Source organism: Rosa chinensis, chromosome 3, assembly GCF_002994745.2.
Source record: "Rosa chinensis cultivar Old Blush chromosome 3, RchiOBHm-V2, whole genome shotgun sequence".
NCBI classification, from domain to species: Eukaryota; Viridiplantae; Streptophyta; class Magnoliopsida; order Rosales; family Rosaceae; genus Rosa; species Rosa chinensis.
Window position 1 is genome coordinate 10,184,465 of NC_037090.1, and position 20,135 is coordinate 10,204,599.

General features: G+C 39.4%; 3 protein-coding genes across 4 annotated transcripts; 1 reads left to right on the forward strand and 2 right to left on the reverse strand.

The window, feature by feature from the left end:
- Positions 1-4,943: 4,943 nt before the first annotated feature.
- Positions 4,944-8,138, reverse strand: LOC112194090 (receptor-like protein 7). The gene has a single exon (XM_024334349.1). The coding sequence runs from the start codon at positions 8,136-8,138 to the stop codon at positions 4,944-4,946; it is 3,195 nt and encodes a 1,064-aa protein (XP_024190117.1).
- A 1,704-nt stretch (positions 8,139-9,842) lies between these two features.
- Positions 9,843-13,377, forward strand: LOC112192537 (transcription factor bHLH140). 2 transcript variants are annotated; one of them, XM_040516675.1, is made up of 6 exons: positions 9,843-10,062; positions 10,171-10,295; positions 10,449-11,392; positions 11,696-12,356; positions 12,430-12,600; positions 12,720-12,857. In XM_040516675.1, the coding sequence occupies exons 1-6, from the start codon at positions 10,032-10,034 to the stop codon at positions 12,804-12,806; spliced, it is 2,019 nt and encodes a 672-aa protein (XP_040372609.1). In that variant the 5' UTR covers positions 9,843-10,031; the 3' UTR covers positions 12,807-12,857. The 2 variants fall into 2 exon arrangements, with proteins under 2 accessions (XP_040372609.1, XP_024188092.1); XM_024332324.2 differs by lacking the exon at positions 12,720-12,857 and adding an exon at positions 12,868-13,377 and having other exon boundaries at positions 9,845-10,062.
- Positions 13,378-15,183: 1,806 nt separating this feature from the next.
- Positions 15,184-18,419, reverse strand: LOC112192290 (pyruvate decarboxylase 2). The gene is made up of 6 exons (XM_024331950.2): positions 17,635-18,419; positions 17,094-17,257; positions 16,338-16,988; positions 16,120-16,237; positions 15,714-15,902; positions 15,184-15,611 (listed from the first exon to the last, which is right to left on the reverse strand). Exons 1-6 carry the CDS (start codon positions 18,157-18,159, stop codon positions 15,441-15,443), a joined length of 1,818 nt encoding a protein of 605 aa, XP_024187718.1. The 5' UTR covers positions 18,160-18,419; the 3' UTR covers positions 15,184-15,440.
- Positions 18,420-20,135: the final 1,716 nt, after the last annotated feature.

The following is a 20,135-nucleotide window of genomic DNA, read 5'->3' on the forward strand; positions in this document are numbered from 1 at the left end:
TGTACCTAAATTACATGTTGAACAAAAGTCTATATTAAATGTTAAATAGAATATTTCTGGTAGCTGATATCAACTAGCCAAACTAAGATTTCTATAGGCTTGAGATCTGGTGTAAATTTGATAGCTTTCCTAATTCGACAAATAATACCGAGTGCTTAGCCATTCTGTCAGAACACTCTTCCCAATAACGATCATGTTCTTCATAAACAAGATTATGTATATCTTCACCACAAATACGTACGCACCATTCTTTTCTCCATAGGAACCTCCCCTTCGAATTCTTCCTTGACGTTAATAAAACTCTCGCATTCCTCCCATATCCTGCAACAGCTTCCTCGACCTCGAAGGTCTTTCCCTAGGAGATCTTGATTTGACTAACCATCTGATTTTCTCAGAGGGTTTTGTGTTTTTGTTTGAAGATGGAAATGTAGAATTTTGGGAGAGTTTGATTCGGGGTTTCAAGGCTTTGGAAGATATCTGAGGCTTGGGTTGCTATCCTTTAGTGGGGATGGAGTTTCTACAATCGTAATGAGACTGAGGATTTTCTCAATCCCTCATTCATTCCCAATTGATAGAGGGTGGACAACTGGTCTGGATGTGGAATTCTACCAACTGGGAGTCATAGAGGAAATGAGTTCAAGCATTTGGTAAACATTACATAAATGTATGATAACAGGCAAAGAAGAAATGCAAGGAAATCCCATCATCGTACTCATGACGGGTGCACCTGGTAGTGGCAAGTCCACTTTCTGTGAACAGATGGGCTCCTCTGCTCATCCTGGTAGTGTCTTGTGATGCACACCATGCGTTTGATAAAGTGCCTCGGTGAGTTCTGAATTGATTTGAGCATTAATCGTTGTACGCATAAGCACCTATTGAAATAGTAGGATTGCTCTGTTACAGACTTGGTTACAGCTGAAGACTTCATATGGATGTTACATTGGGTTTTTAAGTGAGTAGCAAATACAGCCTCTTATGAAAGTCTTCAACTCTTCATAACATCTTCAGTTCTTAACCCATCCAATAAAACTTCAAAAGAAATTAAGAAAACTGAATGCAACAAGTTAGCTATATGAACCGCTACTAGATATTGACTCAAAATGAAGGCATAACAAAATTAAAATGTTCTAGCAAAAACACATATCTCAAGAATAAGAAAGAACCTTGTTGAGTTGAAATGCACCAAGGATGATGCTATTGATTCGAAATCTTGCACATTTGAACTCCAACAAAACTTTCGAGTATCCCCTGGAACAGTTCGGTTTCTCTTCACGTTTCAGGGATATGGTTCATACAATTCTCCAATCAGCAAGATTATCAATTTTAGTAAACGGGTCTCCTCATGGTTTCTTCCCCTGTGTTCGTGGGGTTAGACAGGGTGATCCTCTTTCCCCTCTTCTATTTTGTCTCGCTGAGGAAGCTCTTAGTAGGGGACTTTCTTCTCTTTTTTCTTCGGGAAGAGTACAGTCTATATCTTTGCCCAGAGGATGTAAGCTTACTCATGTGCTCTATGCTGATGATTTGTTCATTTTCTGTAGAGGGAATGTTTCCTCCCTTAACCGTTTGCAGTTATTTTTTGACTCTTATGGTGCTGCTTCTGGACAATTGGTTAACAAAAATAAAAGTACCTTCTATATGGGGGATTCTTATTCCCATCGGCGCAAGCATGTTCAAAGAATTTTAGGGTTTAAGTCAGGGGCTGCTCCTTTTACTTATTTAGGTGTTCCTATCTTCAAGGGTAAGCCACGACGTGTTCATCTTCAGTCTATTGCTGACAAAGCAAAAGCGCGTCTTGCTGGGTGGTATGGAAAATTATTATCCATGGCAGGCCGAGTTCAATTGGTTCATGATATTTTTCAAAGTTTATTTCTTCATAGCTTCTCAGTGTATCTGTGGCCACCATCTTTGTTGAAACAGTTATCGGCTTGTGCACGGAATTTTATTTGGTCTGGAGATATTGCTGTTAGGAAATTGGTTACTGTCTCATGGCGCCAAGTTTGTGCTCCTAAAGCTGAGTCTGGACTTGGTTTGCGGGATCTTCAGACTCTTAATATGGCTGCTCTCTTGGGCATGGGATGGTGTACTCTCACATTGAATTCTTTATGGAGTTCTTTTGCTTGTACGAGGTTCTCGATCTCCCATCATATGAATTATCGCTACTTTTGTTCTTCATTATGGCATGGGTTGAAAGCTATTCTTCCAATAATTTTCCAACACTCAAGGTGGCTTATAGGAAATGGTAAGTCTGTTCTTTTTTGGTCTGATCGGTGGCTGGATACTTCTCTTCTTGATAGGCTGCAGGTCAATTGTTTTCCTAAGCCTTTAACAACTACTGTAGCTTCTTTTATTGCTGGTCAGCAATGGAGTTTTCCACACCGTTTCTCTACTTTATTTCCAGCTCTGGTTGATGAGATTCAAAGTTTACCCCTTCCTATTGTCCCTGAAGATGATCTTTTAATTTGGGAGGATTCGAGTAATGGATTTTTCTCATTTAAAGAGGGATATAATCTTCTACGCCCACACTTTGCTTCTAATGGCCCACAACCTCTAGTTTGGAGGCATTTTATTCCACCACGGTTCTCTATACTTGTTTGGCGCCTCCTCCATAACAAGTTACCCACCGATGACCAACTGCAACGACGTGGCATCCCATTGGTTTCGGTATGTCAGCTTTGCTCTTTTTGCACTATTGAGGATTCAACTCATTTATTTGTTTCTCGTTCCTTTGCTCAGCATGTTTGGCAATGGTTGTCGTGCTGTTTTGGTACTTCTTTACCAACTCATGGTTCAATTGGTGATTTATGGAGTATAATTGTTGGTAAACCGTTTTCTCCTCAACTGAAAAATTTATGGCTTGCGGGCTGTCAGTTTGCTTTCATGGCTATTTGGAAAACACGTAATAAGCTCTGTTTTAATAATAAGAGGCCTTTCTTATGCGTGTTTTTCGTTCTATTAAATCTTGGTTGCGGTTTGCTAATCCCCATTTGCCTGGTTATTCCCGCGGTGTGTTAGACTCTCAGTTGCTAGTGAGCTTGGGAATCCAACCAGTTTCTCGCAAATCAATTGCTCCGCGGTTTGTTCTTTGGCATCCCCCTAATTTTCCATGGATTAAGCTTAACACTGATGGGTTAGCTAAAGGTAATCCTGGCCCCGCAGCTTGTGGTGGTGTTTTTCGGGTTGCGAATGGCCAATATTTTGGAGGTTATTGTCAAGGTTTGGGTCAACACTCAGCTTTCTATGCGGAGTTAATGGGAGTTATAATTGGTATTGAGATTGCTTTTCGAATGGGTTGGTATTGTATTTGGTTGGAGAGTGATTCGACGAGTGTTCTTGCATGTATTACCTCTACCTCATTTGCACCTCCTTGGCCACTGCGCATTGCTTGGCTGAATTGTTTATCTCGCATTCGGTCAATGACATTTCACTGCTCTCATGTTCTTCGTGAAGGCAATTATGTGGCAGATAGGTTAACAAATTTGGGTTTGGCTTCTTCATCTCTGATTTGGCATGCCTCACCTCCACCAGAGATCTCTCTATACTTGAGGATGGATGACCAGGGGTTCCCTTACTCTCGTGTTTCTACTTGATGTTGATTTGGGCTTCCTGGAGTTTATTTTTATTTTGTTTCTGTTCCAATGATTAGGGGTGTGCAAAACACGGTACAAACCGGCTAAACCGGTCAAAACCGACCGGTAAATATGGTTTGGTTAAGGTTTTTTAACTTTAAAAATTGAAAGCCGGTTCAATACCGAACCAAACCATTTATGAATTGGGTTGGTTTGGTTTCTCTCTTGCTTAAACCGCGGAACCCAAACCGACCAGTATGTTTGAAATATAATAAAAAAAAATTAAATATATATATATATATATATTCATTTGTCCAGTTGTTCTAAGTAAGTTCTAAATATCCAATTATAACTTTATTCTCAAATGATATAATACCATATCGAGTCCAATGCCCAAAGGCCTAGAAGTCTAATATATAATCGCTACGATTAATTTGATCCTCTCATATCACATATCTCAATCTCTCATTCTCTAACCTTTAATACTACCATATTAATTAAGCTAGTATTTATAGCTAAGCCATCAAATGTTTCAATCACTTTAAATCTATTCTAGATTTTGGTTTTTGAATATTGGTTTTGGATTTGATTATTGTATTTTAAATTTAGATTATGCTTATTTAATATAATTTTTATTATTTAGATTGAATTTTACTAGAACTTTTTTTTCATAAATAGTATCTTAATATAATATAGGTTAAAACCGCCTAACCGACCGAACCAAACCATCTTTAATTGGATTGGATTGGATCGGGTTAAGCTTATTTTTTTTCATGACCGGTTGTCCAAAATGCTTAAACCGCTCACTTTAGTATAGAGACGGTTTAGAGTCAAAACTGATCCAACCCAATTCGTGTGCAGCCCTACCAATGATGGAATTTTATGTTTTGCATCTGTTTCTTTTTCTTTCTTCTTCTCATGTCTGTACTTTTGGGGTTTGGCTTTTGTCCTCCCTTCTCTTTTTTGTATTTTGCTTTATTATTAATAAAAAATAAATAAGGGGACGGGCGGTGGGCTCCCAGAGTGTGGTAGACCCTTCACCTTCGGGTTTGAGGGTGGGACTTGTTCCCTAAATCGTCTACTTCCGATGAGCTAATATCGCCTCATCCTTTATTTAATTATAAAAAATAAAATAAAAAAAATCCCCTGGAGACAGATTTGTATGGGCAAAACTTTCGAGGAAAGTAGTAGGTGCTGAAAATAGTACTTATTTGTGCATGACAGTTCAGAAGAAAGCAAAGATTAAGCCAAAAAAGACCATCCCCAGAATACAGTAAAAACACATCAAAGAGAAACAAAGCATAAAATAATCACATTTCTTATTTCCATGTGCTAATAGAAGCCAACTAGGGACGTGGATTGAACTTCATAATCATTTCAACGCCTCCAACTTGGATTTATGTAAACATGCCTTCTGTGATCTCCAAATCTTTCTTCCAGCTGAGGAAATATCTTCAGTAAGATATTCTGCATAACTCTGTAATACGATATCCTCCATCTCTTGCAAAAGAAAAGTGATGCGATGGCAATTCCAAACCCACAAGTAAATCCAATTTCAGCACTGATAATTTCCCATTTAATTCCCCAATCTTTGTTTTGGTCCTTGGATGGTGCATCTGGTGAGTTGCTGGTTTTGCTGCATGTTACAGGCAAAGGTGCCCCACATAATCCTTCATTATCTTCAAAGGATTCTGGAGAAAATGTATAAAACTGATCACCAATCGGTATCATCCCAACCAGTTGGTTATCTGAGAGATTCAAGAATGACAGGAAAGTGAGCTGTGTAAGCTGTGGTGGAATTGGCCCGCTCAGGCTGTTGCTCGAAAAGTCCAAGGACTCAAGTTGTGTTAGGTTACCCAATGATGATGGGATAGTGCCTGTGAGAGCATTATTGGACATGTTGAGGCCATAGAGTGCTTTCAGTTGTCCCACTTGTGCCGGTATTGATCCATTGAAATTGTTGCACGAGATGTCAATAGAGGTGAAGACGGTTAAAATCTTGACAAATTCCAACTCTAGTCCTTTGGTGGTAACTGTTATAGCATCCTGATAATTTAGCCCGTCACTGAATCTAAAGACAGGAAATTGTAGATGATCGATTGATGATTGGGCATCTTCATTGCCCATCACTGCCTGCCATGTCGTCAAGCTTTTTCCCGGTATTTCACCACTAAAGTTGTTGCGTGCTATGTCAACAATTTGAAGCATTGGCCAGGTACCAGTGGTGTTGGAACATCCAAAGCGTCCAAAAAATTGGTTTGATCGCAAAACAAGGACACGCAAGGTGGATATGTTCTTCAACAAGCACGGAAATGTATCCCTTATCTCATTGTTTCCAAGGTTCAAAACTTCTAACACTCTGCAATTGGCTAGAGATTTTGGAAACTGACCTTCTAGAAGATTTCCACTGAAGTCTAGAGTTTTCAAAGTACAATGGCCAGGAAATCTATCAGGAATTCTGCCAGCAAGTTTATTTCTCCTTAAATTGAGTACCACAAGAGTTCCGCCTGTTGCAGTCAAGCATGGGGGAATGATGCCAGTTAAAGAATTATTGGACAGATCAAGAACCTGAAGATATGACGCATTGCATATTGATCCTGGAATGCTCCCTTGAAATTTGTTGCTTGAAAGAGACAAGAAAAGAGTGTAAGTAAAGAAATCACCAATGTCAGCCGGTATGCTAGAGGTGAAACTGTTTCTCGAGTAATCCAGATAAGTGGCAAATGGTGGAAAAATTGGGACTTGTCCCTGAAGCTGGTTAGAATGAAGGTCAAGCACAGACAAACTAGAAGCAAGATTGGTTAAAGGACCTTCTAGAGTTACAAGGGAGTTGAAAGACAGATTTAGTTGTAATAGATTATTGAGCTTCCAAATCCAGTTGGGTATCTCTCCATGAATCTGGTTCTGTGAAAGGTCCAAATAGCGTAATCTGGATTGATCTCTCAAGAAATTAGGAAATGTTCTCAACTCTCCAGAAGCCAATTTTAATGTGGTAATATTAGGAAAGGATGACTCTGAGGAATTTGTACTATTGTAACTAATTGACAAACTATTGTATGAAAGATCAAGACTGGAAAGATTTTTGAGTTGTTGCACACTGTTAAGAGGGAAGGAGCCACTGAAGTTGTTGGAAGAAAGTGAGAGAATTTTAAGCCCTCGGAGATTAAAGATAGACATGGGTACCGTTCCTTCCAAATTGTTGCTACTCAAATCGACGGTGTCCAGTGAAGAGATATTGGCAAATTCATGCAACTTACCAGAGAATTGATTGTTGGAGAGTAGTAGTTTCTGCAACAAGGGAAGGGAAAACAGGGACACTGGAATACTTCCATTCAGTTGATTGAAACGCAAGTCCAGATTGATCAGGTTTTCCCAGCGAATAGAGTTAATCTGACCTGTTAGCTCATTGTACGAAAGATTTATGTTGGTCAGATTCTTGGCCATACTCAACAATGGAACTGAACCATTAAGCTTGTTTGCTGACATGTCCACATAAACCAGTTCCGTAAGGCTTTCCATTGACTTTGGGATTGGTCCCGTGAAGTTGCAATTTGAAAGATCTACTTTGGACAACATCTTGAGGTTTCCAATAGATTCCGGCAATAACCCTGAAAAATTTGTCCTGGCTAGGAACAGGAACTGAAGAGCTCCATTCTTCGGAAAGTCTGGCAGCGAACCTTGTAGCTCTTGATTGCCAATTAAGTCGATAATCTGCAGTGTAGGTACCCGAAAGATCTTCTCTGGGAATGTACCAAGTAACCCTGAATTCATGAGGCGTAAGGAAGTCAAATTTGTGAAATTTGACAAGAACTCTGGAACTGGAGTAGACAAATTGTTACTCTCTATACGAATTTCTGAGAGTGATTGAAGCTTCAACAATGAAACATCAATAGGGCCCAAAAGATTACAACTGGACAGGCTCAACACCCTCAGCTTTGGCAGTGAAGATGATATTGCTTGACCCCAGTGAGCTCCCTGTGCTGATATGTTCACACCATCAAGATGAAGTTCGATTATCTCCGAAAGGTTTCCAATAAGCATATTCAAATCTGGATGCTCAAGTTGCAGTACAGGAGTTCCGGGCAAGTAAAAGGTAGATAAATCAAGAATCACCAACCTTGTCAAGTGCGAAATCTCAATCGGAATCTGCCCTGCAAAGCCAGCATTTGACAGATCCAAATAACTCAAACTGGCGAGCTTGTTGAACTTGGGTGGAATCGGAGTATAATTGAAGTTATTATTCGCCAAATTCAGGTGTTCGATGTACTGCAGACCGAAAAGAGCACTTGAATTATCAAGTCCACCTGAAATCGATTCCCAGCTCAAGTCGAGATGGGTAACACAACCTCCTTTGCAGGAGACACCTTCCCAAGAACAATAATCAGAGACATTGTTCCACTTCACCAGCTTTGTGGATAATGCAGGCTCAAAATTCAGGCTGTTCTTCAGTTGGAGCAACAAAGATTGCTGCTGGTTGCTGGAACATTGGCCAGAGACCACCAGTATAAGGACACTGAGTGAAACATGGTAAATGAGTATTAAGAAATGGCATGAGAACAAAGGAATTGTCATTGAAACTCTTTTTGTGTGAGACCAAAGCATTAAGGAACAGATTAGGCTAGGCCGTTAACAACGGTTGCATTCCTGGAGTGGCAAGGCTTTATTCATTTCATGATTGTGTTCCCTTTTATATTTATTGCAGAATTGTAATTTCAGTTTTTTTTTTTCCCCAGTTCCTCTTGCCAGGAAATTGGATTAAAGTGAGAACGTTGATTTTAGTACCAAAGAAAGGAATAGATAGCGAGATATTATTGAAGGCGAATCCTTTTGTAACATCATGGACGTCATGAACAGGTGCTTTGATTGAATCTGAATTGCTTATGAAAGTTATTGATCTGCCCAATTCTGGTTGCTTTACGTTATCTTATCTACGTGAAATTTTTTTTTTGTTTTTTGTTTTTTTGGCAAGTTATGTGGAAATTTTGTTAAATGAGATGGTGGTAGGTCCTGTATGTGTATGAGATTTGTGGAAAACTGAGGTGCTGGAAATGGAAATTGTGGAAAAAACTTTCATGAGATTCGTGGTTGGCTTGATTCTGAAGTCTTCCCCATATCGCAATGTGTTTTATTACTCCCAAAGCCAGGCTTTTCGTGGGAGAAACTTCCATGAGATTTGAGCATGGCTGGCTTGACTTGCAAGTCTTTCCCATCTATTATGTATTGCATAGCAATGGCCAAACCGGGTCAGCCGCCTCCAGTCAATAGAACAACCAATGACTTGGTATTTAAACATATATACAAGTCGTTCTATTGATTATCGGCTGGGACTGATGTGTAGATATCAAGATTAATTGCAAGTGGAAAAGACTGAAGAGGTCGTTCAATGTTGGTACAAAGAACATCAGAACCAAGCTAGTGGCCAGAAGCTAGAATCAGATGTTAATGATGATAAGTGGAAGAGCAACTGTAAAGCTGAAGACTTTGCTTGAACTTCCTGATACCACACGAGCATGCTATCACTCTTCTTGGAAATTTTAAAGGATGAATACATATCAGAGCAGGAGCTCATCCCATCATGATATGAGTAATATTCGATTACATAGCTTTTATAATTTTAAAAATCAACAAGCTACAGTTTACTTAAATTTTTAATCGGAAATAAACTATAGTACAAAATATTAGAATTTAATTTGGTTCAAATTGCAAAAGGAAACTAGCTAGACCATAGGGATAGAGTTGATTTATACAAGTCATTTGCTTTCAAATCCTTTGGAATTTTAATTGGTGTTTAGTTTTATGGACATTTTGCATTAGTGACACAATTGCTTGTATCGTATTTGTCAAATGAATTTCCTCTCATTTAACATATTCCGAGAGAAATCAAATTGCTGATGTATTGAGAATTTTAGTAGCACTAAGCTTAGTTTGGTAGGACTTTACTCCACTTTTCATCCATATCTATTTAAGCCTTAAAAAAGAAAGAAAGAAAAAAACAGAGAGAGAACGTTGAAAGGAACATAAATACTTGAAAAAATGACAATTATGAGAAAAATGTTTAGCTTCGTAATAATAATTACTAGAAAAAAATATTTTAAATATTGTGTGGTTTTAAATTACTAAGGTGCATGTAATTTCAACCCCTGCCTAAGACAAATTTTTTTATTGAAACTACCCAAATACTTCTTACGAGTGAATATAATATGTCATAATCTATGTAGATTGAGAATTACACCATTCTCATATCTATATGCAAAAATGTAACATGAATTTTATGTGTCGTTAAGAATTTGTAACGATGTTGTGGCATCCACATGTCAGACGCGTAGAGGTCGTTTCAACCAATTCGGGGCGGGTCAACCTTCGGGTAGCCAAGCACGGGCAATAGGTGGGAGAAGGAAAGGTTCAGTTTAAGCCCTCAATTTGAAACTTGAAATCGGAAGTGACGGGTTTTGAGGGTTGGAAATTATGGACATGGACGTTGATGAACCAACCAAAGGTACGCCCTTTTTCAACACTCTGCGCTTAACTCTTTCAGGGTCGTCGTCACCTTTTGTTTGATCATATAAACCCTAAGACCCTTTCCACAATTTCCCCAATTTTACAGGCCAAGAAGAAAAGCAAGGAAAGCCCATAATCGTAGTATTGATGGGTGCACCCGGTAGCGGCAAGTCCACATTCTGCGAACAAGTCATGGGCTCCTCCGTTCGTCCCTGGGTCCGGGTCTGCCAGGTACATTTATCATTGTCTTATATCGCAGACCATGTGTTCGATGAAATGCCTCAGTGAGTTTTGAATCTATAATTTGACGAGTTATTGTAGTATGCAGGACTAGACAATGCTGTATTTTCATTTGGGTTCTTTTGGATTTCTTGTGTTTGTTAGGATACCATCAAGAATGGGAAAGCCGGTACGAAAGCTCAGTGTATAGAGAGTGCGAGGAGTGCATTGAGGGAAGGGAAGAGTGTGTTTATAGATAGATGCAATCTGGAGAAAGAGCAAAGAGATGAGTTTGTGAAGCTGGGTGGTCCTCAGGTGGATGTTCATGCTGTGGTGCTTGATCTTCCTGCTAAGCTTTGTATCTCGCGGTCGGTGAAGCGAACTGGCCATGAGGGGAACTTGCAAGGTGGAAAAGCTGCGGCTGTTGTGAATAGAATGCTGCAGAAGAAAGAATTGCCGAATCTGAGCGAAGGGTTTGGTAGGATCACTTTTTGCCAGAATGAGAGTGATGTTGAATCTGCCATTCGTACATATAGTGGACTCGGTCCGTTGGATACACTTCCTCATGGGACTTTTGGCCAGAAGAGCCCAGGTGCAAAAGTTCAACTTGGTATAATGAAATTCCTAAAGAAAACAGATGTTCCTACTAATACTGAATCGACTTCGAACAAGGTTCAGGATTCTAATGCTTCTCAAATTACTGGGGGAAAGGATACTGTGAAAGGAACAGGTTTGTTTACTGAAAGTGGTAGTATGGAGTCCAAGAAAGGTGAGCAGCCTGTCGTAGGTTCTGCTGGCACTGACGTCTCTCTTGACAATGCTCCCACCCTGGCATTTCCATCTATTTCCACAGCAGATTTTCAGTTTGACCTTGAGAAGGCATCTGACATTATTGTAGAGAAAGTTGCAGAATTTGTAAATAAACTTGGAAATGCAAGACTTGTTTTAGTGGACTTGACTCATAAATCGAAGATTTTGTCCTTGGTGAGGGCTAAAGCTTCACAGAAAAACATTGACTCCAAGAGGTTCTTCACATTTGTGGGAGATATCACTAAGCTTCATTCAGAAGGAGGTCTTTGCTGCAATGTGATAGCTAATGCTGCTAACTGGTAAGCTTTTAAATTTCATATCCATGCAAATATTTCATTCTGGTGCTAATAGAGGAGATTAATTTGATAAAACTGGAGGTTATTAGCATTTTATCCTTTCAATGAAATATGGTGTGAATGATATATAATCAATAATTCTGCTGACTAAGGAAGAAAGGTTAGCATCTGTTGCCTACTAAGTTGAGTCAGTTGCATTGTAAAGGTGGATATAGTCTCTTCACCTTTATTATCTTTATGAATGAATATTGTGATTACATATTTCTTATATGAAAAGTTGATCAAACAAAAAACATAATGGTGCAGGCGACTTAAACCAGGAGGTGGTGGTGTCAATGCTGCAATCTTCAATGCTGGAGGTCCAGCTTTAGAGGTTGCAACCAAAGAACAAGCCAAATCTCTGTATCCTGGGAATGCTGTGGTTGTTCCTCTCCCTTCAACTTCTCCTTTGTTTTGTAGGGAAGGGGTAACCCATGTCATACATGTTCTTGGACCCAATATGAACCCACAGAGACCAAATTATCTTGACAATGACTATAGCAAAGGCTGCAAAATTCTCCATGACACTTATACTTCACTTTTTGAAGGTTTTGCATCAATAGTGAGGACCCAAAAGAAGGTATTTAAGGGAAGCTTTGGAAACCTTCGGTTGAAGCTGCCAGAGTCAAAAGATCACTCTGAGAGTGGGCCTACAAATCACTCTACAAATACCTATCAAAAGATCAAGAGAGAGGATCTTCATGAATCTGAAAGGAACAAACGGAGTAAAGGAGATCAAGCTGAAGCTGAAAACGACTCTGATTCTAATGCTAGTAAATCAAACCTCCACTCTGATGGAAGCAAGAATAAATCCTGGGGAACATGGGCCCAGGCTGTCTACAACATTGCCATGCATCCAGAGAAGCAGAGGGATGTAGTACTAGAGATATCAGATGATGTCGTTGTACTAAATGATCTTTATCCAAAGGTAAGTCACACCTTTTATAGTTATCATCCACTTCTATGTTTTAGCTGGTTGACAAAATTTTGGAATTCTGCAGGCACAAAAGCATCTCCTGGTGGTAGCGCGACATCCTGGTCTTGATCGCTTGGCAGATGTATGCAAAGAACACATTCAGTTGCTAAGGACAATGCATGCGGTTGGTTTGAAGTGGGCTGAAAAGTTCTTACATGATGATTCAACATTGGTCTTTCGTCTTGGATATCACTCGGTACACATGCTCACTTTTGCTTGGTGACTTTGTTAGATGTGTTTTCTCTAACATTAACTCTTGAAAGAATTGGTCGGGTTACTAAAGTAAATTAATCTTTGATATCTGATTAAGTTTAGAAGATAGATACGAGTCTTCAGAAATGTGTCTTCTCCTGTTCAGTACTCTTGACAATGGTATATCTGTCCCTGAACATAACTCCATAGCATAATTTGGGGATGAAAATGGAGACTGCCTAATAAGCATTTGCGATGTCTTCTGTTTCAGGAACCATCAATGCGACAGCTGCACCTACATGTAATCAGCCAGGATTTTAATTCAGCACATTTGAAGAACAAGAAACATTGGAATTCCTTTAATACTGCTTTCTTTCGAGACTCTGTGGATGTGCTAGAGGAAGTCAGTAGTGACGGAAAGGCAATACTGAATGATGATGAAAGCCTGATGTCTATGGAGTTACGATGTAATCGATGTAGAAGTGCTCACCCCACCATTCCCAAATTGAAATTGCACATTGGCAGATGTCGAGCCTCCTTCCCAAGCACCCTGCTTGAAAATGGTCGGCTGGTAACCGCACCAAGCAATTCTAGCAATGATCCATAGTTGTGCAATGGATCCTGTTGTGTACAAGCCAGAGTGTCCGACTGAAATTTTGTTGCATGTAAATATGAACTAGATGATTTTTGATGGTCCAACTGGTTTATCTCACAAGTTCGGGTCTCTGTCTGTCTAACTGGTTTCTCCTCCAAAACGGTTTCGTCTCTCAAGTTTCAACCATGAACTGTCTGATATTTTAGGTATATCAATTCGATGGACTGAAAAGAAAATATTTGGCTTATTTGCTCCTTACTCTTACAAATGAGTACATAATAAATCTTAAAAAAAATGTAGGGCTTATTTGAGATTGTTTCTCTGAGACTTAATCCGAATAATAATCCTAAACACCTCCGTAATTTGTTGGAGAGGAAAAACCTCCACATTGGAAAAGTAATATTTGAAAATATAATTTATAAGTGGGTGACTCTTATCTAATTATACCGAGGCCTTTTGTGATTAAAACTCAACACTTAATGGATTGTTAAGTTGAGACAGTATCGGTACAATGGTTGGTCACGGGTCACGATTGTCGCTGTTTAACATGGTATCAGAGCAAGTTGCTCTTCAATTACGTCGCCATTATGGACCTGGATTTGGGTTCATTTATTAATTGATTCACGAATCTCTTCTCCAATCATGGACCTAGTTTGGGTTCATTAAATTAGTCATCGGAAGTTTCCGATCAGTTTATTGTCAAGTGTCCAATGTAGGCCTTGGATCGTTATATGATTGGTCAAGTCTTTAATGTGGGACTTGTGACCCGATTCCTAATGTGTGGAATCAATTAATTCCACGTGCATACCTAGAGCTAGATTGTACGTGAGGGGGCGTGTTGGAGAGAAAAAATCTCAAATTGAAAAAATGACAACAAAAAATATAACTTATAAGTGGATGTTGTACCGAGGCCTTTTGTGGTTAAAATCCAACACCTAATGGACCTAATGAGTGGTTAAGTTAGGACAATATCGGTACAATAGTAGGCTACGTGCCAATATTTAATATTTAGAATAATTATATATTCAAATATTCGATATTAGAGATTTCCACATGACATGATTTTATTTTTTTCTAATCATAGAGAACTAGAATTACATACCTAGCTCAATACAGAGATAGACTTATTGAGCAAAATTAATTTAGTATGATCTCATACCAGTCTATAACTATAGAGAACTTATCTACTATAAGAGCATCTGCCACGGTACCCTTTAATTGATAGGCCATATAGCCATATATGGCTTATGCCATGTAGTCATTCTAGAGAATGTTTGATACATGCTGCCATCATAAGGCATAATTGATAAGGTATAATTCAAACCCGTAATATTTATTATACTTATGTAAGTTGAATGAAGAGGGGTAAAAGAGGAATAAAAAAATTAAATAATAAATATTATATAGAGATGGCTTACCTGATTGCAAACCATATATGGCTCGGACTATAAACCATACGGCAAAAAAATTTATTGGGAATTGTAGAATGTCTTACCATGAGAGAGAGGAATAAGCTATATATGACTTTATACCGTACGGTGGCAGATGGTCTAAAAGAGTTAATTCCTCGACATTCTAAAAGTGATAGGAATTGATGCTCGACCCACCTACTCCCCCAATTTCATGGTCTATCATCAGACATGAAAGAAGAAAATCACATAGGATTCTATATGCCTTATATTATGTTACATGTGCAACTATAAATCCAAATGCTAGATTTTTCAGTACCAAAAAGACGCGCGTGAGTTAAAAATAGCTCCTCAATATCCCCTTCTTATAAGTCACTGAATGCTCCACAACCTTAACCGACCCCATTGAGGATTGAGACCAATCCATCTGTGCATAAATTGAAAATGACACAGCAATAATAGAACAAAGGCAGCTTACTAGTTGATTTAGGATTAATAATCTAGGTCGAGTGCAGGCATACGAGGACAAAGTAGCTGCACATCACAGGGGACAAATGTTAAGTTGAGATATTAAACAACGTTGTGGTCACAAAAGGATCTGTCATCCTAAACGTGTCAAGGTACGCCTTGTTTTCCACAAACCATTTAGGATCACAGAAATTGATTAATTGAAAAATCCGAAGATATTAATACTCAAAAGGGAGTATACAAACAAACCAGGACACTGTTCTCAGTAAAAAGAAAAAAAATTAGGAAAAACTCCACGATAAGAGCTTAGCTTAATCTAAATTTGTGAGAGCGAATAGCGCTCCTATGGCATTCATGTGATACAGAAGAGTTTTACTGAGGATTAGGTGGGCGGCTGTTGGCAGCAGAAACCCTAGACCCCCACTCAAGCAACTCTTTGCTGGTATCATCCTTGTGAACAATCACCTCAATGAAGCACAAGCTGTCCTTCTTGGGTCCATTTGCAGTCTCAATTGCTTCAATCAGCTCCTCTTCGCAACGCACCTGAAAGATTGCATGAGTTCGTTAACAATGAGTTTTATGATCCATGAAGCCACTTGATTAAGGGGATTGAGGCAAACAGAAAGATGTATTTAGAAAGCTGACCTTGGTTGTCCAGCACTTGCCCTCCCCATTGTGGATGGCATCAACCAGTCCAGTGTAGTTCCAGTTCTTGATCACATTGTATGGTCCATCATGGATTTCCACTTCAATGGTGTATCCGCCATTGTTTATCAGGAAAATGATGGTCCTCTGTCCATTTCGAATCATTGTGGACACATCTTGAGCAGTCACCTATTAGGGATACAACAAAACAGACATAAACAAATGAATGTGAAAAGTTAAAACTTATAGTGCTTATGCTTTACGATGCTTTACTTTCATATTATTGGATGCTTTGCAGAAGAAGTGTAATTTACATTTCACATTTCAGCAATCAGCATACAATCTCTATAATCACTTTGGCTATTGCAGAACTCACAAGACTAGTAATGTGATCAAAGTTGCATACCTGGAAGCTCCCATCACCAATGAAAGAAAGCACTCGCTTCTCAGGTACAGCCTGAGCATACCCAAGAGTTGCTCCAACTGACCAACCTATTGATCCATATTGCATTTGGAATTCATACCTGAAAAATACATTTCCAATTACCAATTAGTATCGTAACATTATAATAGAAAAAAAAAAAAAAAAACATGAAGGATCATCAAATTCTCCCAAAGGCTTACCCGCAGGCAGGTGGCAATTTCAGCTTCTGGCAGTTGAACCATGAGTCCCCTGTCTCAGCAATCACAGCAGTTTCAGCTGACAGCATCTTCTGAATGTGCTGGAACAGAACATTAACCCTCAAAGGTTCTCTGGGTGCAGCCTTTAGAGGGTGGCCATCGGGCACAAAGATCCTGCGGTAGTTCTCATGAGCAGTATTGTTATGCTTCAGCTTCTTTGCTAGGCATAACAGGAAATCCTTCATGAGAACACAACCAAATGCAGGGCCATTTCCTATCGTCACACGATCAGGCTGCACAATGATCGCCTTCTCTTTCTTGAGAAGGAGCGAGTACCCAACGGAGCTGTAGTCATTGAAAATTGGCCCAGCAAACAAGTATGCATCTGCGGACTCCACAATCTCAGCACAAAAGGCAGTGCTCACAGCACCCCAGTATGTTCCTATGAAATGGGGATGGTGCTCTGGCACTTGCCCCTTTGCTGATGGCATAACAGCCAGAGCAAAACCAGAAGCATCAGCCAGCTCAACAAAGGCATCACCAGCATGTGCAGCACGCAGTTTGGGCCCGCCCACCATTACCGGCTTAACTGCCTTGTTCAAGAACTCTGCCGCTGCCTCCACTGCAGCCTCTAATCCCATCTTATTGCTCAATCTGTAAAACCAAGTAGAAAGTTACATAAATTCACTTTAAAAAATTAACAAAATCATAATCTTTTTACAACTTTCATCAAATGAGATCAGAAGGCACAAAATTTACTTTGGAGACAATGAAAATGGAACAGGGTCACGGCTAAAAGTAGGATGAGGAATCCCAGCCAAGTTGCAGCCTATGCTGATATACACAGGCTTGCTTTCTTTCAACGCAGTCGAAATTGCCGTATCAATCAACTCATGTGCATCCTCCAGATTATTCACCACAGCCTAGCAAAAACCACCCACATACCAAAATCAGCAAAAATTATTTGTTTCCAAAACACAAATCAAAGTACAGATCTTTAGCCAAACCCACTAAAACCCACATTCCCAAAGTAGTAAACTTTAAATCCAAGAAATCCCAATACAAAATTCATATTTTTTTTTGGGTTGCCAAGACACAGATCAAAGTACAAATCTTTCACCAAACCCACATACCAAAACTAGCAAACTTCGAGAATGAAATCTAAAACACTATGAATCTTAAACAAATGATCCACTAAAACCCACATGCCAAACTTCCAAAAACAATGAATCTCTAACCAAATCCACTGAAACCCAACACCATTTAATCATAAAAAATAAAATTTGATTATGATCCTAACCTGAAAGCAAGTCACAGTCTGAAAGCACCGGAGCTCTTGGCTAAAGTCCGGCACCCCAATAGTATGGTGAAGAATCCTGTTAGTTCCGTAATCATTGGAGTTGGGCCCTCCAACAATACAAATCACCGGCAAGTTCTCACTGTACGCGCCAGCGATCGCGTTCAACACACTCAGTCCACCGACGGTGAAAGTCACCGCACACGCCCCGACGCCACGCGACCGCGCGTAGCCGTCGGCTGCGTATCCGGCGTTGAGCTCATTGCAGCAGCCAATGTTGGTGAGCCCGGGCTCGGCGATGAGGTGGTCGAGAAGGGTCAAGTTGAAGTCGCCGGGGACGGTGAAGACGTCGGTGACGCCGATTTGGACGAGGCGGCGTGCCAGGTGGCGGCCGAGAGTGGCGTCGGCGGAGTTGAACGTGGTGGAAGGGACCGAGTTTTGGACGGCGCAAGCGGCGCTGTTTGGTAAACAACCGACGTCGTGGTTGTCGGCCTTGCAAACGTCGAGGGAGCCAATCTTGGTGTCCATGGAGGTCTAAAGATTGAAACTTTGTGATCAAAGATTGGAACTTTGAGTGTAAAGATGGAAGCTTTGGGGGTTTAAGAGAGAATTGGGATTTGGGTTTTTGGTGAGAATGGAGAAATGGGTTTATGAGGAGGTTGGATTTTATAGTGACAGTGGTGGTGATGGTTATCAATGGAGGTTTTACTAGGGGCTGGTTTTCATGTGATGGCCTTTTTGTGAAGGCAGTGGGCAGCAGTGGGTTCTTGATTACAGTTTTTGGTGAGTGAGTGGCAAGTAAATATTTTAATTGGAATTCTTATTTTGCTTGGTAAGGACTAGAAGAATTGTAATTTTAATTTCTTTTATAAAATTATTATTTTTCATTCATTTGTGGTGTTTAAATGGGATCATATGAATGCACGAGAAGATATCTAATTTTCCAGTTATACTCTTTTCTTTAGCAACAAGAAAATTGATTATGGCCAATAATAACATTTAATTTTGAGACAAAAAAAAAAAAGTAGAATTTGATTAGTGATGGAAAATTTTGATTTTGATTCTGATTCTATTTTGAGATGGAGCTTCAATCATAGAGGTGCAACACCTTTTTGGTTTCGCTCAATTGTCATGGTGCAAGAGCAGTGCACGTAACGAGCCTCTTTGAATTAAAATGAGGTTCTTTTTTTAGATGGCTTTTTCTTTTCATATATTTTTTGCAATTCCCATTATATCGCTTTAAATCCAAATATTGGGGATTTGGGGACATGATGAACACGACGTGGACGTTTTGATCAAAAAAAAAAAAGAGGTAAATGATGTAAGTTGAACAGAGGTCAAATTATGCATGAGTTAATTACAGCATAAATAATCGACTATAATCTTAAATGTAAAAATTAATGTCTTTCACTATAAAAAAAAAATGCAATAATCAACTCCTGTAGCTGGTTTGGAACCTATGCATGGAATTGGTGTTGAACCGTGATTCCGTGAACGTCATTTTCGTGGTCTTGAAGAAAATATCGTCAAACCGTCAATGATTATTAGTCAAATTGGTGCATAAAATCCTAAACTTAATTCGCTGTAATCTGGTTTTCAAATTGGGGACTCTACTTAAGTGGTTTTGTGAAATCGTAGTTTGAGACTTTGAGTCCCCCAGTCGCAGTGAGTAGCACGTTACCATATGATTGGTCAGTTTCGCGCGATAACGACGAAGACTTGAATCCGAAAACGACGACGTTCTGTCGTTTTAAAACGACCGCGTTGTCGGTAAAATACTATGAGCGATGTTTCTGAATGAGGGAATCAAGGTTCTGAAAAACCAGAGTTGCCGGTAAATTACAAAACCAAAGCTTTTCTATTTTGGTCATTTCAAATTCCAGGTTTTGGATGATTCCAGAACTAATAAATAGATTAATTAGCAGCAACTATTGTTCATGCACATGTACCAAATGACACGTGGTCAGTCTCATGTGGTGTCTGAGCTGAATCCCAGGCAGGCACTGGTGAAAGGTTTTGAATATTAAAGCCTACCGGTTGCATTGTTTCTGTAATTTCTTGAGTAAATGTAATATCTTATTAGTACTGTAAATATGGATGTGGGTTTTTTACCTGTTTATATTGATGATTTCTGGCTTTCTACTTTATGATGATGAGTGACACGAGTCACATGACTTCGCTGGCTGGTATTATGCACGGAGAAACCAGAAAAAAAAAAAAAAAAAAAAACACGACACATATGTTTTCTACTAGTCCGATGACGAGGATTTACGACAAATTCAACAAGTTTTGACGTGTTACTGGCTTCTTCATTCACTGCATGCAATCTATTGGTGGGAGGAGTTTTTGTGTTTTTGTCGCTGACCAAGAAAAAATTAATACAACATGGTACAAATCCCAAAAATTATGCTGTAACATGCTCCGCAAATTTAGGATCATTACTCACTAGTTGAAAAATTATTATATAGACTTGAATCACTACGTTTGTTATGGTTTGGTCTAAT

Coding starts and splice junctions, on each gene's coding strand:
- LOC112194090 (XM_024334349.1), bottom strand. CDS start 8,138: ATGACAATTCCTTTGTTCTCATGCCATTTCTTAATACTCATTTACCAT.
- LOC112192537 (XM_024332324.2), top strand. CDS start 10,032: ATGGACATGGACGTTGATGAACCAACCAAAG. Junction 12,357..12,429: donor TAAATGATCTTTATCCAAAG/GTAAGTCACACC, acceptor GGAATTCTGCAG/GCACAAAAGCATCTCCTGGT. Junction 12,601..12,867: donor TTCGTCTTGGATATCACTCG/GTACACATGCTC, acceptor CTTCTGTTTCAG/GAACCATCAATGCGACAGCT.
- LOC112192290 (XM_024331950.2), bottom strand. CDS start 18,159: ATGGACACCAAGATTGGCTCCCTCGACGTTTGCAAGGCCGACAACCAC. Junction 17,258..17,634: donor AGACTGTGACTTGCTTTCAG/GTTAGGATCATA, acceptor GGTTTTTGCTAG/GCTGTGGTGAATAATCTGGA. Junction 15,903..16,119: donor TTGGTGATGGGAGCTTCCAG/GTATGCAACTTT, acceptor TATCCCTAATAG/GTGACTGCTCAAGATGTGTC.